At 39.6% G+C, this 26176-nt stretch overlaps 1 protein-coding gene across 10 annotated transcripts in view; it reads left to right on the forward strand.

The window, feature by feature from the left end:
- The window catches only part of mast2 (microtubule associated serine/threonine kinase 2), a 145490-nt gene that overhangs the window by 71545 nt on the left and 47769 nt on the right, over positions 1-26176 (forward strand). For 6 of the 10 annotated variants that reach the window (XM_080887876.1, XM_080887879.1, XM_080887880.1 and 3 more), the window contains 2 exons: positions 4888-4919; positions 24245-24336. In XM_080887876.1, the coding sequence (XP_080744002.1) occupies positions 4888-4919; positions 24245-24336 (124 nt within the window). Of the gene's footprint in view, positions 1-4887; positions 4920-9029; positions 9798-13681; positions 13889-24244; positions 24337-26176 lie in introns of those variants that run through there. The other 4 variants (XM_080887881.1, XM_080887877.1, XM_080887882.1 and 1 more) reach the window with 3 other exon arrangements.

The following is a 26176-nucleotide window of genomic DNA, read 5'->3' on the forward strand; positions in this document are numbered from 1 at the left end:
TTTTAAAACCTTAGGATGTAACTACAGCCCAGCCCATGCAGCAGTATATGAATGACTAACCTCGTATTGTGGATGGATTATCTCAGTTGTTCTCCTGGCTGAAGTTTGGTCCTTTTACAGCATCTTGCCATGCGATTACATTTGTTTCTGACCTCCGAGAACACTCACGTTAACTTTTATCGAGTGGGAAAAAAGTTAGCTTGTTTATATTATGCTAGTATAGCTGTGTCGCTAGCGGTCACGCAGCACATCATTATATACCAGCTAGCCCAACTTCAGTAACCCTACAAACGTCACTGCTGTTTAGTTTTCTGTCTTCATTTATGCTGGAAGTGATAACAGAGCTGTACGTTTTAATTTGTTTCCAAAACCCCGCAGTCAGGACATGCTATATTGTATTTAGATAGAAGCTAGCGAGCTAACTCCCTGCTAACTTCTAACTCCGTTAAATGTCATAAATTCCGTTTTCATGGATGCCTGGATGTTAAACTCAATTGTTACACCTGGTAGAGCAGAACACTGATCATTTTATTAAAGATGAAAGACTTTAGACAGTTTTTCAACTCTCAGTAATGCCATAGTGATCGTTTGATATATGGACCTGCAGCGGAGTTTAGACCCAGACACGGCTAGTGACGTCAGACTGAACAACCGGATACTATGCAATGATATGGGAATGGTAAAAGTAATCTCAGTGCTGCTGCCTTCTTATGAGAATGGATAATCTCTGTTTTTTAAGCCTGATTATTTTTTTTAACATCAGGATCATCATTGCTTGATGTTGACTTTATTATTTTCAAAGTGCCTTCCCCCCCCATCAAAAACACAATGAGTTTGGCGTGTGTCTCTCATGTACCCTTAACGACAGGTTCGCAGTGTGCTTGGCGTGTAATGGCCCTAAGTCTTTAGGCCTAAAAGTAACAGGCGTAGTGATATGGTTAGTGATTAACTGTACTGTGCAAAAATCTTGAGACAGCCTGAAGGTACGAATGGCTGCAATAATTTATGGAAGTATGCCCTAACAGACACGGAAACACAGTATCTAAGGCTAAAGCAAAAAGTGTAAAATTCTTTTGAGCGTGACAGTCAGCATTTGGTATGGCCACCTCAATTCTTCATCATACCCTAGACTCTCTTAGGTAAGTTTTCTTGTCATTTTCTTAACTTCTCTTCAAGAATAGTTTTCCAAACTTCTAGAAGTACAATAGGTATCGGCTTCATTTTGTTCCAGTCTCTGTCAATACTGATCCAGTAAAGTTAAGGACTCCAATCCATGACTCATAGTTCCATTGTGTGCTTCTGTCCATGTATGCTTTTAATGCAGTGGTAATGTGTCTGAAATCATTGTCCTGCTGAAAAATGAAGCCAGTAAGACACTTATGGTGGATCAACATCAGCATTCTTCTGTGTTCATAATCATTTTGGTTTTAAATATGGCTGTAGACACTCACTTTTGCGCCTCTCTCTCTATATATATACTCCATATATATTGATGACGATTTGAATCAAAAATAGCAAATTTGGATTCATGACTCCATAAAACCTGTTACTTCTGATTTTGACTCCAGTTCTTGTGTAATTTGGCAAACTTCATCCCTCCTTTCCTTAAGAATGGTTTCCTGACAGCCACCCGTCCACTAAGAACCATTTCTGATTAGTCTTCAGCGAACAGTAGCACAGAACCAATCTTATGGGTTCTGTGTGCGGTCTTTGCTGCATTTTTCTCCTCAATTCTGTGTTGCTATTCGCCTGCTGTCATTTTTTTTCCTGCTTATTTAATTTCTTCAGGTTTTTAAGGGTACACCACACAGCATGTCAAGATAAACTGTACCAACTTTGGGACTTATTTTTGGCTTTTTTTGTGTGTGCACTCAACTAAAGAGATGGAAACAGCAAATATGTTTTTGTCACAACCTGCTAGTAACTAAGCGCCTAAAGATGCAGTTTAAAATTTTCTTTGTCAAGGCGTTTGTTATATGAAGACACAACACTGGTTCATCCCTTAACTAAAATGTTTTTTTTAATATACCCGAATGACTCAAATCATTGGTCAGGAAAATAATCAGATACAAGATACAGATACAATCAGATACACACACACACACACACACACACACACACACACACACACACACACACACACACACACACACACACACACACACACACACACACACACACAAACAAGCTAATTGGTCAATTTGTGATTCTGTTCTGTGCTTGGCTAAGTGAAAACCAATAGCCACATTTTGATTGATGTTATCATAGCACACCTCTGCAGACTTCTGCTGCACTCTCACTCACCCACTCACTCTACTTCAGCTGAACTCCATTATGCCCATTAAGCTTATCTGTGCAGAGAGATATGAAGAGAGCCTATCTGACTCAGATCACACAGCCGTCCCACGTCCCAGGTTTAAAAACAGAGCCAAGAGGTATCTCTCGCTCTCTCTCTCTCTCTCTCTCTCCTGATAGAGAGTCTTCTAAATCAATGTGGCAGTGAATGATTACTTTAAAACTCAAAGAACAAGATTGAAACTGATCCTGATTAGGGGGTGCTGCATTTTTCATCCCTGCCATGGCTGAACCAAAACCCTGATGTACAAAATCACAGTTATGCTTAGTCATATACATCTATGGATGTGGGCATTTAGATGGTCATCTAAAAATGTAATGTTTCAGATGTAGTATAATTTTCTAAATGGTGCAGACACTCAGACATAAACCACTGTTTGTAAGATAAGTAATTGATAAAAAAAATAAACGTTATTTTTTTATTTGTAGTTCTAATCAGTTGGTAAATTAATATTTCCAGGGATGGTTTCAAAGCAAACAGAAATTGTCATGTCAGCACTTTTCTTTTGTGTGTGTGTGCGTGTGTGTGTGTGTGTGTGTGCATGTGTGTAGGGGAGATCATCAGATGTTTAAACTGTGGCTTGCCGGGTTCCCAACCGTTGTAGTTGGAAAAACACCATTAACACTTCGTCAGGGTCTATCAGCTTAAGCTATAGGACAATACCACACACACACACACACACACACACACACACACACACACACACACACACACACACACACACACACACACACACACACACACACCTGATATCTGCCACAGAAACACTGATTAGCAGTATTGACTAAACGTGCTCTCTATGAGGGCTGTAATGTTGCTTTCGGGCTGAGTTGGGCAACTATCAGCTTAAGCTATAGGACAATACCACACACACACACACACACACACACACACACACACACACACACACACACACACACACACACACACACACACACACACACACACACACACCTGATATCTGCCACAGAAACACTGATTAGCAGTATTGACTAAACGTGCTCTCTATGAGGGCTGTAATGTTGCTTTCGGGCTGAGTTGGGCAACACTGTTTCACTCATACTGACATTCATGCATTAAAGAAAGTAATACTCAATATAAATCAAGACTCTGCTTACGTGCTCACACTTGGAAATGTCTGTTGCTTCTTATGAGTTGCTTTTTTGTTTTGCCTCATTACTTCTCAACTTATGAGTGTTGGTGCCTACCCATGATTGTAAAAGCACTGCACTGCCACTGTGTGGTCACTTGTTGACAGTACATCACACTTGAACAAATAAACTCACCATTTTGTAAACTGAGTTCTTGTCAATCTTTGATTGAACGCACGCGTTCATTTTACATTTACGTTACCAACGCAGTAAAAGTTACTTGACTTCAGTTTGAATGCCAGATGTTTAACCTTCTAAGACCCGAACTCTTCCACTGCATGCATTTTTGATTTCTCTTTGATATTTGGGCATATTGGGGCCCGATGAATGTAAAAACAAAGAAATACCTAATTTTTTTTTTTTTAACCTGATTTTTGTTTCTAAGAGAAATGAGAGCCACATATGAGGATATTCATTTAAAACTTCGATAGAACAGTAGCAGCATAATGTCCTCGTAAGTGGATATCAGGCCCTTGTAGAGCTAAATTGAGTATTTTGGTCTAAATAACCCAAATGTCCACATATGTGGTCGCCAGGTCCTAGGAGGTTAAACAATGACAGTATCCTAATAAATTAAAGGTGCTACAATGAGTATGTTTAGGTGGAACATATTGTTAATACTGAGAGGCATTTAGAATGTGAAGCACATAGTGCTTTTGAATGAATGCGACCATAATAACTCCTTTCTTTAATAAATACAGTGAGAATTAAAGGAGACATTAGTCATATTTGATCTCACGTAAAACCTTCTTACTCTCATGTACCCTCCTTTTTTTTTAAGCTCCATTAACCAATAAAACTGCTGTTATTTTAACTGCTGTTATGTCTCGTAATAATGAGCTTTCTTTTTTTGAGGCCATTTTTCAAGACTTCATAAATAACTGAACAAAACATGACTAAAAACAGCTTTGACTTCACCTGGCTTTGACTTCGTGTAAACATGCAGTTTTGCATTGGGCGTGGCATCCACAGCACAAGATAGTGATGCTGAATTTGCAATAGTTCTTGCTGCTTTCTTCACTGTCATTCAACAAAAGTCAGACGTTGTCTCAGCATGTGGGAAAGAAGGCAAATGATAAAAATGTGCCAAAAAGACAGCAATGAAATGAAGTGAAATTGTTAATCAGAACATTTGGTTGAGCAGTAAAGTCTCAATCCCTTACGCAGGTGTCATATTGGTCGCACTGAACCACAATGACCGGGGGTCTCATGTTGAAGCTGCCTGTATAAATTATGTCACAGTGACACTTTTTGGTCAAAAAGATCCAACTGATATTTCGTCATGTCTAAAGAGATGTAGTGCTTTTGACATACAATGACAAATGGAAAATGCTACAAGTATTGACACCATGTCTTTCTTTCTGCCTTTTTTTTTTTCAGAAGGAACTGAGCCTTCCCAGAAGAGGCAGCTTGTAAGTACCCATCATTCTCTTTGCCTTTTGTCTATTTCCAGCCTTATATGGAAATGGTTGGAACGTTTTTATGGTGCAAAGCAATCAACTTTATACACACCTCTGACTGTACGGGTCCTTTAAATTTCTTTGGAAAACAATGTCTTTCATCCTAAATTTCATCTTTAGTGGTCATTAGTATTGAGCAGAGCTTCAAGTGAAGGGATAAAGAGCTATTATTTAGAGGCCACTAAGTTTGTTTGTGTGCTTAGGCCTATTTATATCTTTTTGTGCGTGTGTGCGTGGCAAAGTTCTAATGTAATGTCATGCTGATAAGTCCTACCAAAAGTCAGAGATGCATTGGGGAAAATGCCATTCTAGTGCAGTCATCATAACAGTTCAGATGATTGCACTAGAATGGCATTTAAGCACTTGTTTAATATTTTGAGAGAAATTATTAAAAGCGTTTGCACTTTAGTCACATTCCCTTGACAGTGTTTTGAGGTCTCTCTGTATTTATCTTGATGTTGAGGTAATGTGGAGTTTGCGAGCCTTTGCAAAACCTTCAGCATGGAGTTACTCTGTGGTAGATCAGCTGGTCAGTGTAATCACTTCAGTCATTCTTCCTCATACTGGTACTATGTTCTTCTTGTAACATGTCCAAAGCAGTTTTTCTTTCATTCATTTCTCTCCCTCTTTATTTAACAAACATACCTCTGCTGATTATAGCTCAGAAGGAATTTTAAATTACTTCTGGGCTATAATCACACATGACCTGTGTCATTTAATTAATTAGTCTTGTCTCTCTGTTCACTGAAAAAACCTTTTTCTGAATTTTATAGGTTTTCTGAGTCTTTCTTGGCCATATTTGTGCCGATGTGGGTTCACAGTAGAACAAATCACTGCCAGAATGTGCTCAGTCATCCTAAAGCTGTTCTGCAGTCCTGCAGAGGGTTTCTTGTTTCTTCCTGGAAAGTGTAAGAGAAGAACCTTCTCTCAAAACGATTACTTTTTCTTGCAGGTCTCAACAGAAATGATGGAGGTTAAGTTAACTTCCATGTCCATTAGGAAATGAGGAATCAAATGCTTCGCAACCTTCCTCTTGCCTTCCTCAAGAACTTGATATCTTAAAAAATGTCTTGAGGGAATGTTTTCCCTAGCAGCACTAGTGTTGGGTAATATTATATATTCTTGCCTACTGTCATTAAAAAGTAATCTATGAAGCTTTAGTTAAACTAGAATAAAATTAGGACGATGATCTCCATATGACCAGGAAAACACTGGTTGGAAAATGATTGCACAGAATTTTTGGGCTTTCTAGAACAGATTAGAAGTAGCTGCTTGTCTGCTCCATGAAACGACAAAACACACAAATCAGAGCTATTAAGGTTTGTTAGAGTAGTTTACAGTGCATCTAACACCAGAAAGCATGTCTCATTTTGTCTTATAAAAAGAGGCATACTTGGGGAAATGAGGTACAGTACTAGTGGCATCTATTTTTTTTTAATAATTGTATATTATAAATTTGCTGTAGCACAGTAGTTTGATCCCTGCTTTGCGTACCAAAGAATCAGTGTATTTATCAGAGTGTGAAGCAGAAGATGCTTGTATGAATGTGTGTGATTAGATGAATGAGGCATGTTGTATAAAGTGCTTGTAATGTTCAGGTACAGTAAAAAGGCTCTGTGTGAGAACCGGCCCTCTTTAGAAACAGCCCAGTCTGTGGCAGATAGTCACACCTGACGTGTGGTGCAGTGTGGTATGGGGAAGTCTGTCGCTGGCTTTGGTACAGCACTACACATCTGATGAACAGATTTGTAACAGACAGCAGTAGATTTGAGATTTATCACAGTTTATCACGGCAGCACTATCGCAAACAGATTGCACATGCCAGCTTGACCCAGATTGATCAGAAACTGCCTTATTGCCATTTGTTCCCAGTTTATTTGGCATATCTATGCACCGAAGTCAGCTGGAAAATGGCAAGTGGTCTCAGACCTGGCCCCCATCTTTGAGCTTCCATTTCAAAGGCAGAGAAATTGCAAGTTGATTTCACAGGATCACTAAAATATTTGCATCATTGTCTGCTATGATAGCTGAAGCCCTATATTAGAATCAGCTTTATTGGCCAATCACATTAATACACAAGGTGTTGACTCTGTTTGATGTGACTCTCAATGAACATTGATATTCATTACTTCTTTGTTTGGTTAAAGTAAACACCATTTAGCTAAGATTGGATGGTTTCTGTGTTACTTGCAAATCAAAAGATTTCCCACAATCATCTTCACAATTCGCATTATCTTCCAGGATAAACCCTCGTCTCACATGAACAACTTCCATTAATGAGCAACGTGGGAACTACTGATGTATATTTCATCTTTTCCAGGCATTTGAGGCCTGTGAGGCTGCAATTCCAAGTATGATGAGAAAATCATATGAAATGAAATGCATTTTTAGGAATATTTTAAGGAATATTTAGCATCAGCAGTACTGAGAAAGGCTGCTAAAATCGTGACCAAACCCAGAGCATAAGATGTAAACGTGTATTTCTTTAGATCTTTTTTCCTCCTGGCTCTGGTGGTGTATAAAATTGTGCCCAATGTTTGAACTCTTTTCTGATCCCAGCCCACCAAAATTGTGGTAAATTTAAACAAACAAACACTCAAAGTATAAAAATGGTTGCTGTAGCAACAACCCCAAAACAACTTTTCCCCCTCCCATTGTTCCTTTCGAATCTTTGACTCTACAGAGCTGATCATTGGTTCCGTGAATATTAGGCTGTTTTTCATTTCCGTCTCTTTGTCCCAGCGTTGTTAAAAAATCCAAAAGAAGCCCATGAGTTTAAATTAAACTCAGATGGTTGTTCTAACTTCTTCCTCAGAGCCCACCATGTTTGTTTAATGAGCAATCTCAACTCTGCTTACCTCACTAGAAACTCAGCAGCACCATCTACTGGCCTGAATAAGCAGTTGATTTTACTTTATTATTCTGGTACTAAAAAATTCTAATTGAATTACAATTTGGCTTCACCCCTCCATGTTAAACTTGCTGTGTTCAAACGTCAGTAACAAGATGGGATAAGGTCAGTTACACACATGCAAGATGACATTTAGAAAAAGTGTTCTTTGTTTGGGGGCTTGCAAAGGAGCTCAGTGGGGGAATCATGTGACACTCATGCTCACTTTTATTTTGTGAGAATCCTCAGTGACCTTAATTTTAACTTCCACTAATAAATTCTGACCCCACCAGACCCCTTAATCTAACTTTTCCAAGTCCAGAGGCAAACACAAAGACCCAGTATAGTTTCTAATGGCATTCTCGTGTCCTGCTGCAGCTTCTATATTAGCTCAGTAATCACTCCAAATGAACCGAACTGTGTGTGCATGTGTTTCACTACGCAGCCAAAGCCAGCTGTGATTGGAGTCATTGTTTATGACTTAGCGATGTGGCTTATGAGCTGCATTTAGCCCGTCGCGCTTAGCAGTGTACCAAAGCTTCTCGGAAATGAGAATAGAGACAGAAAGTGGACAGCTGTACCTCACACATGCTCTAATATAGCATCATGAAAGTGTCTCCTGTGTTGACTTTTCTCTTTTAGGTGTTAACGTACGCTCAAAACCTGACCCAAAGAAAAACACCATCTGAAGAGGAGTCGGTTAAAAATAATTTTAGGTTGAATCCATAAAAATTGTAGGACTTTGTAGGAGTTTGGTAAATGGGACAGGAATAAAAAATAAGACTGAGTTTGAAAAGTGGTTAAGCAGTGTTTTCTGTTAAACTGTTTAATTTCTAACATATCCCAGTCATTGTCAGTTATTTTACATAATCTAACACAAGAAAAACCTCACAAAAAAAACAAAGCAAAACACAAAGACAACCCCAAAAGAAAAACCATGTGGAATAAAAGTTTAAACAGGTTAAAAAGCATTAAAACACTCTTTCAAACATTATATTTTCTCCAGATATAATGTTCTCTAGAAATTCTCCCATAATAAGCCAAGCCAAACAGCACAGAAGGAGACGTCAGGCTTTACTCCACTCTTTATCTTCCCACCTCCCTGTTTGACCCCTCCCTCGAGCCTTCTGTTCACCCGTCCCTCTGTAGTCAGTTCTCTTGGACGGTCTGATCCCAAACAGGCTGAGACTTTTAAGGAACTGAAGGGAGATTAGCAGGGCCGGCTGTACCCGGGGAGGTTCTGGCAGGCACTCTGTTCCTGGGGACGTGCAGGCAGGACACTTCCTCCAAACTTTTGCTATGGCTGAGCGGTAACAGGAGCTGATAACTAAGGAGTTGGTCCTTTTTCTTTTCTGACTTGATGGGACAACACAGAACGTAATGTTCTCTCTGACTTTGGGATTACGTTTTATGCAAGAAGAGAAACAAAAGGATTTCTTTTGTGTTTTTAACAGACTTTGGATTCATCAGAGGAAGACAAAATGAGAAGGAGGAAAGGTCAATTGAGTTTGTGTAACACACACCAAATTTGTTTATCCAGCTCAGATAAATATGTGTGTTGCTTGCACGTAGCTCCACACTCTGTTTGTGTGTGTTTGTGAATTAGCAAGCCCATGCTTGCCAGTGGAAGAGCAGTCTACCCCAGATACCTCATACAGCTGAGTCTCTGTGTGGAGATAAGAGTAGGTGCTGACGTAGCACAGGCTAAGCTCATTCTTTTATACATGAAGGTGCTGTCAGCAGTCTGACCCATGGAAAACTAAACTACATGAGAGTTTCTGGTCCTTTGGAGGAGCTGCTCAGTGGTCAGTATGTATTTGACCGACAGATGAGCTGATACAGGCGGGTGGATTATTAACGATTACAGCTGATTCATTTGTCCCAGTACACAAGATGAAGAGGAGGAGGGAGCGATCAGGAGCCCCGCAACTTCGCCTCCAGTAAGAGTGTGTGTACACGGCATGTTCAAATTTGTGTGTGAAAGCGAATGAAGATTAGGTTCATATCAACACAACAAGAGCTGTATCCCATTTCCTTCTCGTTTATTTGTGCTAAACAGACAGAGGTATTCTTATATACAAGTACCACCTCAAGATCAATAATGTGAATATTGTGATTTATCTGTTTAGTCTCTATTTTAAGAGGAAAATAACAGAAAAGTGCTCATCTTAAGCTTATAGGAATAGGACAAGCTCAGGAACTGATGTTGGGCCACTTCGTACTTCATGGCACGTTCATAATCACTAATAGTGACCAAGTTCCCACAGTCCACAGTACATTTAGCACTTTAAAAAGAGTTAGCAACATTAGCAAACTGCAGGCCAACCAGACGTTTAAGAGGCTTAGCTTTGTCTTTACATTAATTTCAAATAACATCCCCAACAGATGTTTTTATTGTTTACCCACATGCTGTATTTCACAAACTGGACATCATTGGACAAAGTCTCTTCATATATTAAATATTCATATGATCCATTTAAGACAACAAAAAATTGATACCAAAGAAGAGAATTAAAAGCATTGATGATATAAAATATAAAAAATTACATATTGCTTTTGGGAATTGAAAGTTAGTGCATACATGAGTGAGATGTTGATATCAATTTAAACTTTAATATTTTCAAATAAAGACGGAAACTTTGTGTAGGTGACACATCAATGACCCACATACATTCACAGTGCTGAACACACATAGTGTACATACATAGTGTGTCAGTGAAATGGAAACCATGAGGAGCCATGAACACGAGAAGGTATCAGAGTGAGATCCCAGCAGGGAGGGAAATCCTTCACCAGCTTAACAGATTACTGTGACTCTGTGCTTGCACTCTTTCACATGTGTATACAGCCAATGTTGTTTTTTCTTACTTTCTGTGGAGGTTTGAACAAATTATTGAGGCAATGCTGGCCTTTAAGAAGATATATTGTAGCTAACTTCCAGAATAATTAAATATTAATAATAATAATATATTGCAATATTTATATATAATAATTTGCACACTGCTGTTATTTAAAATAAGAAGCACAGACAACCCCCCCCCCCCACCCCCCCACCCCCAAGCTTTCGAGTTGACTGATATGTTCGTGTTAATATAGAGAAGCAACATGCATCATCTTACACTGCATAATATTCAGTGGTATTTTTCAGCTCATCTCAATCAACTTTATGTGACACTGTCACTACAAACCTTCCAAAAACCTACTGGTCAGACTGCTCCACACTAATATTTGGGACACAGTGTTGTTTTTTCACTGCTGTGCCAGCTGGTGTGACTTAGTTTCCAGGCTAGCATTTGATGATGACTTTGTCTTTAATTCTGCTTCCAAAATTGGTGTGTTAAAAACTATAGAGGCACACCACAGATGGCCTTACAGTATGTTAGGTAAAAACTGCAGATACTAAAATGTGTGCAGCCCTTGACCTCCCAGTAGGTGGTCTCTCCCACTCTGCCCCATCCAGCAGGGGGGAGGGGACGTGGAGATCAACACCATAAGGTCATTCTGCCCTGCATAGCTGTGACAACTGACAGCTGAATTTAAACCTAAAACAGTGTGTGCTTCTTATCACTACCACTCACTGTAACCCAGTGAGTTAGACAAAACTGATTGAGTCAGACCAATTCTATCCACATTAGTGCTATGACTTAGCTCAGTCTACCAGCTGACCCGGTGCCTCCCTGGGAGTACTTACAGAGCTCTTTGAAGCTGATCCAAGACTGTGTCCAGCCATCTCTGGCTGTGAGAAGTTAGTATGTGAGGCTTTCTACCTGCTGTGAGGGGACATCTGCAGGCAGTCAGACAATATGTTGGGGACACTTAGTAGTGACTTCTGCTCGGGTGGTGTATGTTCAGGCAGTATAATTGTTATACTGTCAGCCGGTTACTGAAAAAAGTATAGTTTCTACACAACCAACAAGTTCGTGGTGTTTAGTTCAGATGAGGAACCCTCCCTAACTGAGAGGGAGCCTGTGTTCTCTTTCAGGCGTCACTCTGTATTTCTCTATGGGAAATACCATCTGGTGTGACCTGAGTGGAAGATCCACTACCAATATGTGTGTATCAGACGGACCTATCACTTCAAGGACACACAGTCTTCAACACCTCCCTTAATAACCCTTGGCCCAACACCAGGCATTATTGCTTTCTTTCCTGTGCAGATCACTAGAGCTCCTCAGTGGTCCTGAACCATTGTAATTTTTTGTTTTTGTTTCAGGATTAATTATTACTTTGTAATTACATTTTTGTTTTGTGACGATATTTTTCCGGTAAGCTGGTGTCAAATTGTTTAAAACTTGAACTTTATCAAGCTAGCACATTAAGTGAGCTTGTGCTCGTGTAGCTATTTGCTTGCTAACCTGAGCATTAGTATTTATGGCTTCTACTGGTGCCAATCATGGTGGTAGCTGGTGCATTACCTTGGCCTCCAGTAACACTGTGAGGAATCTTGTTTCTGACCAGGATGTGTCCTTTAATGTGCGTATTAAACAGATATGTAGGGCTGATTTCTTCCATTTATGCAATATCTCTTAAATTAGAAATGTCCTGTCGTGATGCTGAAAAACTAGTTCATGCATTTGTTAATTCTAGGCTGGACTACTGTAATTCATTATTATTAGGATGTCCTAAAAACTCCCTGAAAAGCTTTCAGTTGATCCCAACTGATGCCGCAAGAGTACTGACAGGGACTAGAAAGAGAAAGCATGTTCACCCATACTGGCTTCTCTTTATTGTGTATGGTAAATGGTAAATGGCCTGTATTTATATAGCGCTTTACTAGTCCCTAAGGACCCCAAAGCGCTTTACATATCCAGTCATCCACCCATTCACACACACATTCGCACACTGGTGATGGCAAGCTACATTGTAGCCACAGCCACCCTGGGGCGCACTGACAGAGGCGAGGCTGCCGGACACTGGCGCCACCGGGCCCTCTGACCACCACCAGTAGGCAACAGGTGAAGTGTCTTGCCCAAGGACACAACGACCGAGACTGTCCGAGCCGGGGCTCGAACCGGCAACCTTCCGATTACAAGGCGAACTCCTAACTCTTGAGCCACGATCGTGTATCTGCCTTCCAGGGGAAAAAAATGCTGGCTCATAGGTCGACTCAGGAATTGTGGTGATTTCCAGACTCTCAGCAGGTACCAGTCAAAGAAAATCCCCGATCACTCGGGGGAAGATTGAGTGAGATGCTGTGTCCTTGAAGTGATTGGTCTGTCTTTGAAAGATGTGGTGGTAGTTTAGTGTCCATGACTGGTCACACCAGAAGGTGCTTACTATAGTGAGATACCTATCTTGATTGTCAGAGAACTGGGGTTACCCAGGTAAACAAGTGCTATTAGGCCTCATTCACCACCACTGTTATCTTACCATTGAATCAGAATTATTCTACATCCATAGATGCATTCTTGTTATCTGCACGCTGTCACCCAACTATCTCACTACACAGAAACATCTTAAGCTTTATGGAGAATGCAGTGACGGATTTGTAAAAGAAATCTTGAAAAAACAAGTTAAACAAGTAAAAAGCATGATTTAAAATTGATTAAAACAAGCAGACAAACAAACTAATTAACAAACAAACAAAACAGTATATAAAATCAGAACAGTAGAACAGTAGAGTAGTAACCAAAGAAGGTTTTGCTAAACTTTGTTTCAGTGTAGTGTAAAAATTGTCACAGTGTAGCTCCTCTGGTCCAGCTAAAGGCACAGCAGGCAGGGAGTTGATGGTGTTAAACCGCCCAGCGCACACCCACACATCGTCACACATCTCTCCTTGCGTCTTTTTCTCTTCATCTTCCTCCCCTCCCTCCTCTTTTGGCAGAATCTGGTCACCAGCTCAGTTGCGTTGCCACGGCAACAACAGCCTCCTCCAGCACCTGCTTTCCCCCTCTTCCTTTCATCCCTCTGTCATTCAGCCCGCCCTAGTCAACCTCGCCCTCTCCTCTTCGTCCTCCTCTCCCTCTCTCTGTTACTGTGATGGCCCTCTGTCAGCCCCTGTTTACCAGTGGGGAAACCCCTTCCTTTGGAGGTAAGACCCACCCTGCGTGTCATCTCATAACTGTTTGGTCTTTTGGGGTGTGTGTTGTGTTCTCCTTCTTTTTTTGTCCCCATTACTCAGTTTGCCGACCTTTTGTTGGTGTTATAGCTGACAGACCGCTGAGAGCATCCAGCAAACGGCACTAATGAGCTGTGTTCATCTGGTGACACAAGAAAGCACTTACAACACTCTTTTGCTGTTTTTAAAGAGCAACTCACTTTGTTTAGCAGCTTCCAATTGCAGGGTTGTTTGTTTGATCGTTTATAGCTTCTTAATTTTAGTTTAAATCCATCTTTTATGTTGGAAAACAAAAACACTCACACAAACACAACAACACACAATCTTCTGCATTGAATTTGACTTTATGAAATAACCAGACTTGCAAATGTGGTTGACCGCTGGAATTCAAATAAATGAAATCACCTCATCAATATTACAGTTATTGTTAGATATAGAATATTATTATACAAAAATGATAAATGGATTAGGTCTTTTATAGCGCTTTTTCACGCTACCTGACCACTCAAAGCACTTTGAACATTCATCCTTATACACCCTTTCATGCAACTACTTTTTTCTACGTAAGTGTTTTCTTATCGAACATTCTCAGATGAACGAGCAGGATAGAGAGCAGCCCAAAGATATTTGGCATGCAGACTGCAGCAGCCAGGGATCGAACCACCAACCTTCTGACTAGTAGATGACTTGCTCTACCTCCTGAGGTGCACATAACCCGAGTAAATGGAAAAAGATCATTTCTTTTTTTTTTAAGGTAAGGAAAACAGTTTAGCAGTCCAAAGTGTTTTCTTTCTCCAAAGTTCTCCGATCACACACTGAGATAAAGCAAACTTACCTTGCATTTGCTGAAAAGTATTGGGCCATTTTTCTCTCTACATGCTCTGACGACAGGGTGACTATTCTCAGTCAATACTCCTAAGGTTGTTTTCCCATATCATATCTAGATTTCTTTTGCAATCAGAGGAGTTGTCTTCTGCTGGCCATTAGGAAGAATACTTGATTGGTCTTTGTTCAGACTTCTGCTCAAGTAGATCGAACCGTCAACGTAACACAGAGACGAGTTTGGGAGAAACACTCATGGTCTTGCCGGGCAATGCTAAAGGGATGAAGACCATTGAATAAACAACATGGCAGAATTGAAAAATAGATATTATATCACCCATACTCATTGGTTGGGCAGGTCATCTACTGTACCACCCAGAACGTCGGTGATTGATCTCCAGCTTTGCCTGTCCATGTATTGAAGTAACCTTGGGCAAGATACTGAACCGAAAGTTGCTCCTGATGTGTTGGAGTGTGTACCTACACAAGTGTTTAGGTATAAATCAAAGTTTTGCATGAATGTGTGTGTGATTTAATCATTTATAGCTTCATGATTTTAGTATAACTGGGTAAATGACACTTGTAGCAGAAAATGCTTTGAGTGCTTAAATTAAGTAGAAAGTGTTTCTTTTCTGCATCAGTCCTGTATTGGTTGCATTCAGATATCTGTCTGTGAGCATCTGTGACCCGATGACAAGTGTGTCTCAGCTGAAACTGAAGTCAGCTGAGCTCCACTTAGAAACACAGGGGTTAGAAGACAGAAGGGAGGAGGCAGCACTGTGCAGCGAGAAAGGATCAGAATAGGGAGAATAAGAAGAGGGAAGGCGGGAGGAGAGACACTAACAGCTCTCACACGCATTTGATGTTGCCGGTGTGGCAGGTGGAAGCCAGCGTCTGTTTGTTGACCGGGTCCTCTGCCGAGTGTCGCCGTGTCAGAGCAATGATTGCACTGCACTAGTGTTAGCATGTCTGAGTCCTTCTGGACGGTGCTCTCCAATTTCTCGCTGCCTGAGAGAAGCATGCTGCGGCGCTCCAAAAGGTACAAACACATCCTTTCTCTTTCATTTCTGGTAGCCTCCATTATCTTACCTTCATTGAGTTTTTTTCCCTCTTTCATATATGCCTTTTTTATTTTCATGCCACTGCCTATGTTTTGCTCCGTTTTCCTCTCTTTTATCGTTCCTCTTCCCTGCATGTCTTAATGCTCAGCAGGAGCAGCTCCAAAATGAAGGTCAGCTAACTGGATGTGTGTTTTGATGTATGAACAGGGTGCTTTTTGAGTATAAGTATTTGTCATTTGGTGCTGGCATCTGCAGTGTGCACGTTTGTTGTCAAATTCTTTTTTTATCCTATGCTCTCGATATGACCATATTTACAGTGACATACCTAAGTGTGATTTGACAACGAGCATCGTGTTCCTTCGTCTGTCGTTCTCTCAGTTGACCCCTCTTCTTCTTCTCTGCTCTCTCCTCTCTGTCAGTCAAAGCAGAAGTAGCTTCTCCAACAGGAACAAGAGGGAGAGACAGGGCTGTACTTATCACTTTGAAGCAGCAATTTTCTTTGCTCCCTGTAATAACAGGGGTAGCAGCTGACACACACACACACACACACACTCACTCACACACACACACGTGTCACCATGTCCTGTGGTGTGTTGCTCTTTTGTTACCTCCAGAGCAGTGTTTTTAAGGGAGGAATGCTTGTGAAGTGAGACTCCTGCATAGCAACAGGCTCTGTCAGTTTTTGGAGTGGATACAGTCGACAGATGACGTTAAGCTGTAATCAGGCATAACATTCATCATTTGCACTGATTGAAGGTGATCTGAAGGTTTTAAAATAAACTGTGTTCTTTTTTTGTAGCAGCGTTTATCACATTCGGATCAGAAGCATAATACATTTTGCTTTTCCATCATTTACAGAAATGTCTACATACAGATTATTTTAAGCTCTCTAAGTTAGCCGTATAGTTTTAACATCATTTCAAATGCAAAATGGTTCTATTTTTGCATTATTGTTTCATTAGCCTGCGCTTAAAACAAAAGTGTGCTTCTTTTGTCAGTTTTAGACTTCAAAAGATTGTAGCTCCACTGTTCTTTGATATCATTTCCTCTTTTATACTTGCTATTTGACATTAAATTGGCACAATGGGAACTGCAGTCAGCTAAAATTGCCTGATAATGTGTAAGTCCATCTTGTGCCAGCAAAACATGGCACAGACACCAGATCCCTGGGCTGTCCTCTGCAGCTGAACCTTCAGGTCTTCTACTGGATTGACCAGTGAAGCTGTGCTGGCTGTGCAAAACTAACCTATAGGAACTGGGAATGGTGATTTAAGGTGAAAATACTATTTCATATTCTCTGAGAAATGCTGTTAGTGTCCACTGTGTATATAGTTGTTTTTAGGTTTACTATGACATGGAAAACTACAGACAACCATCTGCTAGCAAGCAAATTAATCATCTGGAGATTTTTGGTCCAGCAGTTTCTTTGCAACCAATGTCACCCAATGACTACCAGCAACCTTCAGGAACCACCAACCACATTTTTCCCTAGCAACCGGTGCTTTGTATCCTGTTCAATATGGCAGCTCTTGGGCAAGGTTTTTTTTATTATTATATTTTTGCCTTTAGTGGATAGTGGTACAGTGGAGAGAGTGAGCGAGGGGGAAGACATACACCAAAGGGCCACAGGTTGAACTCAAACCTGGGTCGCCTGCTCACCCAGTGAGCTAAACTGCCACCTGCTCTTGGGCAATGTGCACATGACGTCAAAACCAAAATAGTGCAATAGTTAAGACCTGCCACTAAGTTAATAAATGACTGAATGAACCATTTGACTTGTGTTGTAATTTACTGACTGTTTGAATAGGAACCCCAGAAACACTGGCTGCTTTGTGTTTCATAGTTTCTTTATCTTTACAGTGTTGGTGACGGTGACAGTGATCTAGATGAGTACCTTTAATTTTTCTGATGCCACTCTAATAAAGGTGCTTTATAAAAAAACGTTTCCTCTAAAAACCCTTTTCATTTAAAAGAAAACAAAAGTTTGATGCAACGTTTTTTGTTAGAAACTGTTCACAGTGACACAAGAACAATGCAGAGTTGAATCCTTTCTCATTTGTTAGATCATTAACCCTAAAGCTCTTGCCGCAGGAGCATACACACATGTCACCACACAGTCTGTTATCACTTTGATTTCCTGTGGTGGCTGTAACCCGCAGACAAAGTTATTGTGTGGGCTGTGGGAAATGTGTTTCGCTATAGATCTTATCCACATAAACTTACCTTCTGTCTGTTTAGTGTGTGTGTGTGTGTGTGTGTGGGTACATCTGCCAGTGCAGCTGTTTGTTAGTCTGTCAGCCATGTCAAAACCTGTATGTCTACTTCTATAACTGTGCCTTTTGTGTGTTATAGTGAAAAAGTTTATTGGATCTCAAGGTTTTTGTCATTTTAGAGACATAAAGTAAGCAGACGTGTGTTCAAACATTTACAGATTTGGGAAAACAAAGTGGTGGGCATGTCATAAATCCCCTAAACTCATATTTAAGAAACAAACAAATAAGCCTTTTTTTTCTGTTGCTGTAAATGATATCTTTTAATCACTTTCCACCATACTATTAAATGGGCAGGTGGATCAACTTGGATAAAAACTGCTAAGAGAAAAAAAGGCCATTCTAGCTGTGGTAATGTTGACTGAAGATTCAGCCATAAATCCTTCTTCAGCCAGAGAAGCAATTCAGTCTTGGTGCTGTTACCTGACAGCCTGCTGCTTTGATGATACCAGGTACCCAAAAGCTTACTTATCTACCCACACATACAAACACACACAGAACCACACACACATGGATACACACACTCAGACAGTGTGTCTAGCCTTCAGTCAGTTCTGCATAATGGATGCATGTTTCCCAGCAGGGATCCAAAATGCCTGCAGGAGAAAGAAGGAAGGTAGGTTGGTAGTCTCGGTACTGAAGTTACATTTGTCTATGTGAGTCAGAAATAAACATACAGGAAGCTAATGTTGACAGTGGTTCAACCAACAGCAACTTACTGGAGTTGCTCTTGATTTTTAACTGTACCAGCTTTGTATCCTTTGCGCCTTTGTACCATCATATGTCCTTGGTACCTTGGCTGGTGACCCAAAACTAATGAAGGGAGAAGGAAATACAAAACACAGTCTAATTTCTATTTTAAATTACTTGGCTGCAAATCTCCACTGTCTTATGGTCAGCATAAACTAAATGCATTAAGGTATATATATATTTCAAACTGTCAGTGTTTGACGGCCAATCCATTTATATATGTGAAACATGACTTCCAATCCTTATGTTACTTGAAGTAATTGAACATGAAGTGTATAAGCAGAAGAAAATGATTGGCAGAAGAGTCATAATGATCATAATAACACTTTTATCGCTCATACTATATTCATCTGACTTCAGCAATATAGTAGAAGAGCTTCGATAGATTTCTAAAAGCATCATGTTATAGATTCATTTTATATTCTGGTCAGTAACAGATGAAAGAAGCTGACATTGTTTTTAATGGAAACTCCTCTGCCTCAGTAAATTAAGCTCCACTGGAAGGCACCTGCTCACTTCCTCTTTTCCCCAAGCGTTTCTGATGCGTGACTCGGATGGTATTCCATATTGTTGAGACAGTCACTATGATTTGTTCATTAACTTTGTTCACAGCAGCAGACTGAGTGACGGTTGCTGTAAAGAAACCTTTACATGCTGAACAGTTTTTTTGTTTTAGCGGGACTCTCAGAGCCGCAAGCCATAATTGTCACCCTTCTGTCGTCTCCTGGCGAAGGCGGTTCATTTGTTCCTTTGCTTCTCTTAATCTTCTTCTCTTCGCTTCTCATCCCTTGTTGTTACTCTGAATCTTCTGCTTTCTGGCAGACATTTGTCAAACCAACATCACCTTTTCCACATTTACCTCAAGATTTCCATTTTAAAACTTTACAAATTACCTCAGCAACCATTCCTGATTTCTTTGAAGGCTTGGATGGCATTTACAGATCCAGAAAAATTCTAATACGTCTTTTGTCTCCAGAAGTTGATTCTGGACGTAGCGTAGCGTTTTCAGTGTTTCTACGTCCAGATGAACAGAATCAACTTTTGGAGATTTGCTTACCTGGATGATTCAGCATGCATCAAGAAATGTGACTTTTGGTTATAATTTGAATTTTAAATTGAAAATGAATCCAATGATCAGATTTCTTTGACTTTCTTGACCACACCCCTTCTCCCCAGAGGATGGAGCCTATACATTTTGGAGCCTCAATCATCTGTTCTCATTTGCAGCATCAAGACTTCAGCTTAACATTTTTTGATGACAAACCCAATGACCTTTCTTCTAATAGCACCTTAAGGCCATGCAACTGTTTAATTAGCTTCCCTGTTGTTCATTCAATCCATTACTTTAATACTTGAAGTTGTAGTCATTGTTGCAGACTCTGAATTTTGGTCATCAGTTCATCTCTCTCTCTTTCCAGCTGACCCTTTCTGTACATCTCTTCTACTATTTCCTAATGATCACCTGCCTTAGGCCACTTTTTTGTGTAGGCGTTTGTGTTTTCGACGTTTAAATTTCAGGCTTTAGGGGAAAACTTTCAAAAGATCAATGGTGTATATGTGTGTCTTCGTAAGATGAAGATATTCCATGAACACACATCACTGAATCTTTAATTTGGCAGTACATCTGTCATTTATGTTTGTGTGTCGACTACATGCTGCCACAAACTGCTGAAGTGGCACATTTCAGCAGATGGTAGAAGATACATGCATTTGCATACAGAATATCGTATCTACATTACACATAGTATTTTTTGCCATTATGAAATATATTTTTTTAAAATCCCAGATGCGCTTTTTGTTCCCTTTACATAACCTTTACCTAAATATCAATTCTAATACATTAACTCTGAAGCTAGACTAAAGGACTAGGGTAAGATTTACTAAAGTTCCTAAACTTTAGGCGTAGAAATCATAGAACAAAGATTAAGAGCATATCTGACAAGAAAATTTAAAAACATACTTAAGAGAGATTTCAAACTATTTTTTTCTTTGTGGAAAAATGTTTGTTGTGTGATCATTCAGGCGCGTTTAGCCTGTCAAAAACACTGCACTACACAACTGCATAATTACAGCCAGCAGATGTGATGGGCCAATTAACACAGCACACACATGCTGTTACTGTGCCGACACCTGCTGGCATCGAGACAATTTGCCAGGAGAGTCCCAATTTGTCTGTCCATTTGTTCTCTAAAGACATTTTCCTACAATTTAGAATAATATACACACAGCAGGACTGAAAGGAAGTACTTAGCATTTGTCTTCTGTACAGACATAATACAGGACTGCTTGATTTGTACTCAATCAAAGATGAACAAATGCCAACCATTCTGTTTTAACTATAAAGGGTAAATTTATAGTTAAAACTTTTTTTTTAAAAAATCTGCTTTTAGCTTTGATGCTGTCAATGAGTCAATAATCAATAATAATGTTTCAATATACGAGCTCTGTCATGATCAAGAACCTTAAAGTTTACGAAAGTAAAATGTTAAAAACTAACCACTGTTTTTATCCACTGCTAAAGTTACAAAACAAAAAAGAAAAGTAAAAGACAGTGTCGTCATAATCTGACACACGCATAGTTTTGAAATAGGTTCCATTCAGAGAGATGCAGTTCAACAGGCTGCTGTGTAGATTGATATAAACCTGCGTCAGCTGCATAGGGAGAGAATAGTAGTAAATGACATAAATCATAATTTTGTTGGTCTTGTGTGTGGGATTAAAATAGCTCCAGGTAATTAGTTATCCTGCAGTATGGAGATCCTTTACAGCCTTTGTGATGCTTTCCATGTTCACAACTCTGCTAGGCTCCACTCGGGTCCCAATCATCAGAAAGCGAGCTCAAGGATACCTTTTTGTTTTTGTTGCTAGTCTGCTTTTTGGACTTGGCCATTGAGAAACTACATTACGACGGGCCAACTGCACATGCATCCCAGTCCTTGTAGAAGAAGTAGAACAAGTATAACTACACTGTCAGTGTCTGCAACTGATTCTTGTTGAGTTTTGCTTTAGATTTCATTATGTGTCTTTAAGTATTTGCGATATTACAGCGTTTTATCATTTTTTAATTTTCATTTTTCATTTTAGTTTTGGTTCATGTCTTCATGTTTAGTTGTTTTAGTTTCCTCAGTGTTGCCTCGTCTGTTCCTCTTTCTGTTGGTGCCTGTCCTTCTGCGTCTGTTATCAGGTTTAGTGTGAGCAGAGTTCAACATACCCCAGCTATCTTTCTGTTATCTGGATTCACTGAACATTGGAAATCAAGATAAGCAGTCATACAAAGCTGCTTATCAACTCGCTAAGTTAACTCTGGGTTTCTCTGCACGTTCACATGGAAGGTGTGGGACATCTGACTACAACTACGTCACCAAATTGAGACACGAGAGAATCTGATGGCTTAAAATCAAGCATTTCATTAAGTTTATATTTAAAATAGAAAATCATTTTGTTTTTTGCTCTTTCAGCTGCAGCCCTGGTAGTACTTAGTGGTCAGAGTAGATCATCAGAATTCAAAGTTATACTTAGTCTACATGCAAATTTAAAATGAAGATCTCTAAGCGCAGTATAGGTGTACTGTTTGAGGACCAGATTTTCTGAGAACCGAGGGAAAAAAAGTCTTCCCATTGAACATTTCTTCAATTTCCGTCCTCTTTGGCACTAAAACAGAATACCCAGACTCAGGAGATATCAATGGAAAGCCCAGGATGTCCTCTATTAAGCACATCAGGACTTAGTAGGGTAGCTCAAATAAGTCAAAAGATATTGACGAAAAACAAATGTCCATTACACAGGACAGAAATGAATAGGCTGGTTCTCAGAAGGGTATATCAAGGCTCAAAAAAATAAACATTTTGTAGATTTTCAGGCAACACAAATAAAAATCAAGGAATAGAACTGAGTCATAGAATCTCTACTTTTTACTGATGTTCATCAGGGAAATGCAAAGACATTACAGTGTTGAATTACACTCTGAATTACACTCCTACCATCCACGCACGAGGTCTTCCAGTAATAGTGACTGCTGTTTTCCATAAAGTTAATTGGTCAGTAGGTGTTGATTTTGCACCAATTGCTCCCTAACCTGAAAAATAACCTGAGCAGGTTAGGTTTGCAGCAAAAACTACCAAAACAATATACTCCAGCACGAAGTGAGCCACCTTCATTGTAGATAAAATGGGATTGAACATGACGTTACCTGGATAAAAAACATCCTGCTTTGTAGTCCAGGTCTCTCGTCTCCATTTTGGTTTGGCTGTGAATTCTCTCGGGGTTTTTTTCTTCTGATTTTTACTTAATGTTTGTCTAGTTGTTCTCACATGTGGCGGTTTTCACGTGTTTCCCATTTTCTTCCCTCTTCCCAGTTAATTCCCTCAGTCGGTCTTGTCCTCCGCCTTGTTCACTCACCTGTTTTCATAACATTGGGCGCCTATCACTATAGCCTGAGTTTAGCTTCCTGTGCTTTGCTAGCTTTTATACTGTTTAGCAATCGTTGTGCAGCATCTTTTGTGAACATACAGCTTTTGGTTCTCTGTCACTCTTAAAGCATGACAGAATAGGTGTAATGCTCATTTTTAAAATATAGTCACTATGTTTGCGTTTTCATTAAAAACAACATGGGCATCTGCCTTCACGTGCATTGTTCTCAGCCAGTGTTGTCTGAATGTGAGAGGTGGCTGCTGAGCAAATGTGTCACTTTAGAAAGATATCATATCAGCGTACCTGGATGCCACATCACAGCATCCTCTTCCATCTGTAATTTCCCCTGAGTGAAGCTAGCCCTTCCTAAGTCATTACAGGCACACTTGGCTCGGAGCTTCAGAGTAAACAACAAAGTCGAATAATCTTGTGAGCTTATGTTGGAGGTGTTAGCTGTGAAGACTGCCCCCTCATTTCCTCCTCTTCTCCTTCTGTCTAGGGACAGATGTCACAGCTTTAAAGCAGATTGCTCTTTCCTCGACGAGTGTCTTTGGTACAGCAGTATGTACACATCCGTATGAGCATCTTAGCCCAAAGGGGAGCTGAGGTCTCCTACAGAGTACCATCTAACGATGCCTGTCTGTTTTTCCCAGCCCAAACCTTTCAGTCTCTTATTTTGTTAAAACTACATCTTCTGCATAAGATGTAATTCAGCTGAGCGCACCTCACTCTATAAGAGTCGATAAGAGTAAACAAGAACAAATGACTAACTTAGCATTCATAAGAGTGTGTGAGGTTATGATGTGCTTTCATAATGTCTGTGACTGGTGATTGTGGCTATGAAATCCCAAGGAACATTTATAGAAGCAAATTCCATGCCAGGAATGTGTCCTTCATTGAAGGTTCTATGAAATCCTTGTACTTATGTAAAGAGTTAATTACCCTGACTTTATTTGTTTCAAATTTGAACTTAGATTAAGCTGAAGTCACTAAATTGCCTTTGTTTTTGTTCTCAGTTGTCGGGCAAGCAACAGGAAGAGCCTGATTGTCACGTCCAGCACTTCGCCCACTTTGCCACGACCACACTCACCTCTGCATGGACACACAGGTAACACACACTCCTTTATATAAACTGCCTTTGATGTTTCAAACTATAGACCTGATATACTCAATACTGTAATATCATCAGTATCCATAGTACCAGTTTCAGTAGTCCAAATCCACTCTCACTGGTAGCATAGCAAAAGTTGCTGAATAAATTATGATGAAAAGGTGATAATTTAGGTGTTGTTTTATTGGAAACTTTGACTCTGCTCAAATGTTGTTGTTCTGCTAAAAGTGTGTAGTAACAGCAGACAAGTTGCATTACATGGAGTCGTGTTGTTTACAATCACACACCAACAAAGCTCAATTAACAGCTCCGGTAGCACACTGAGATCGCACAGTGAGATGTTTGTTTGTGTGAATGAATGCACAGGCTGACATACGGTCAGCTGCCGCAGACAGACTTTTATTTTTAACACTTATTAATAACCATTGTTTTTTATAATGATGCTTTAGCTAATAGTTTGTTGCTGTTGAATATTTAGTACTTTTAATGTTCATCCATTGGTTACTAATTAGTTTGAAATCTGAAATAAAAAAAAATACTTCATTGTTTATTTTCTTTATTGTAAAATTGCTTCAGGGTTTTAACAAAAGCATTTAAATGCCTGGGTAAGTAAAGAAAGTTTTATTTTAAAATGTAATCTTTGTAAATAATAAGCAAATAATATTAGCAAAATGTTCTCCGATTTTAAAGTAATTTTCTCTTATCTGTATAATATGAAACATATTTAGAAAATAAGTATTTTTTGTTAAACAAACCTACTCCTTAAATAAATGTTGCCATTATTATTGATTAGTAAATATTATTATTTGTAATTTAACACCATGTTACTATAATTAAGATGAAATATTTACTTCATCTTAATTATTGTATAGATTGTTACCAATGCATTACTTAGATTTTCACACTTTTAAAACTGACATCATCAAGATATCGTTACAGTAATGCAAGACAGAAGACAGACTGATGGTTGTCTTTGCTGATTGGCTTGAATTCGTATGCATTCCTGCAATATTTGTATAGCTTTTAAAATCACTGAAACATATGCATATATGCTGAGCATGCAGGTGATTATTTTGTTACAATACAATGTTCTTCTGGGAAACCTCGGGTCGAAGGCATTCATGCGAATGTCACTTACCGTTACTCCCACGAACACATTGCTGAAGACGAGGCACAACTCTCATAGGAAGAGCAGTTGCTGATAACAGAAGGATAGTACGTCGCACCACACCTTTGCTGTTCTTTACTATTTTCAAGTTACAAAGAAAAGAGTCTGAAGTGGCTCAGTCTCCAGACACCTTACTTCATAATCTGACTGAGCCTCTGTGAGATCCACTCGCTCTGAAATCCACATAATACAGAGAATAACGTGTCAGCATCCAGTTCCCCAAACCCATCCAACAACTCCCTAAAGATCTTGAATCCATGTCCCAACTGTTTTTGGACAACAGGGGAGTCCCCAATATGGGTGAATTTTGTTTTGTTTTTTTGGATAGTGTATACATTTTCTGGACTGTATAATCTGAGGGCACTCTGGCACAATTAGCAGTAGTTTCTTGACAGAATTTTGATTGCTTAATCTCATCAGATAAAAAGAAGTCAAGCACCTTGACAATAATTTTGCATAACCACTGATTTGCTGGGTGACTTAGATTTGCCAAATTTGATGAAGTGGAAGCAGCTTCCCAATGATTTTATGTGCTTTAGCCTTTTGTAATGTGCTAGAGCACATAAAATCATTGGGAAGCTGCTTCCACTTCGTCAAATTTGGCAAATTGGTATTGCATTTTCTTGTCTCCCTGTGTAAGGTCAGTGTCTATAACTTTAAGCTGATCTT

Source organism: Rhamphochromis sp. 'chilingali' (genome assembly GCF_963969265.1).
Source record: "Rhamphochromis sp. 'chilingali' genome assembly, chromosome: 7".
Taxonomy (NCBI): domain Eukaryota; kingdom Metazoa; phylum Chordata; class Actinopteri; order Cichliformes; family Cichlidae; genus Rhamphochromis; species Rhamphochromis sp. 'chilingali'.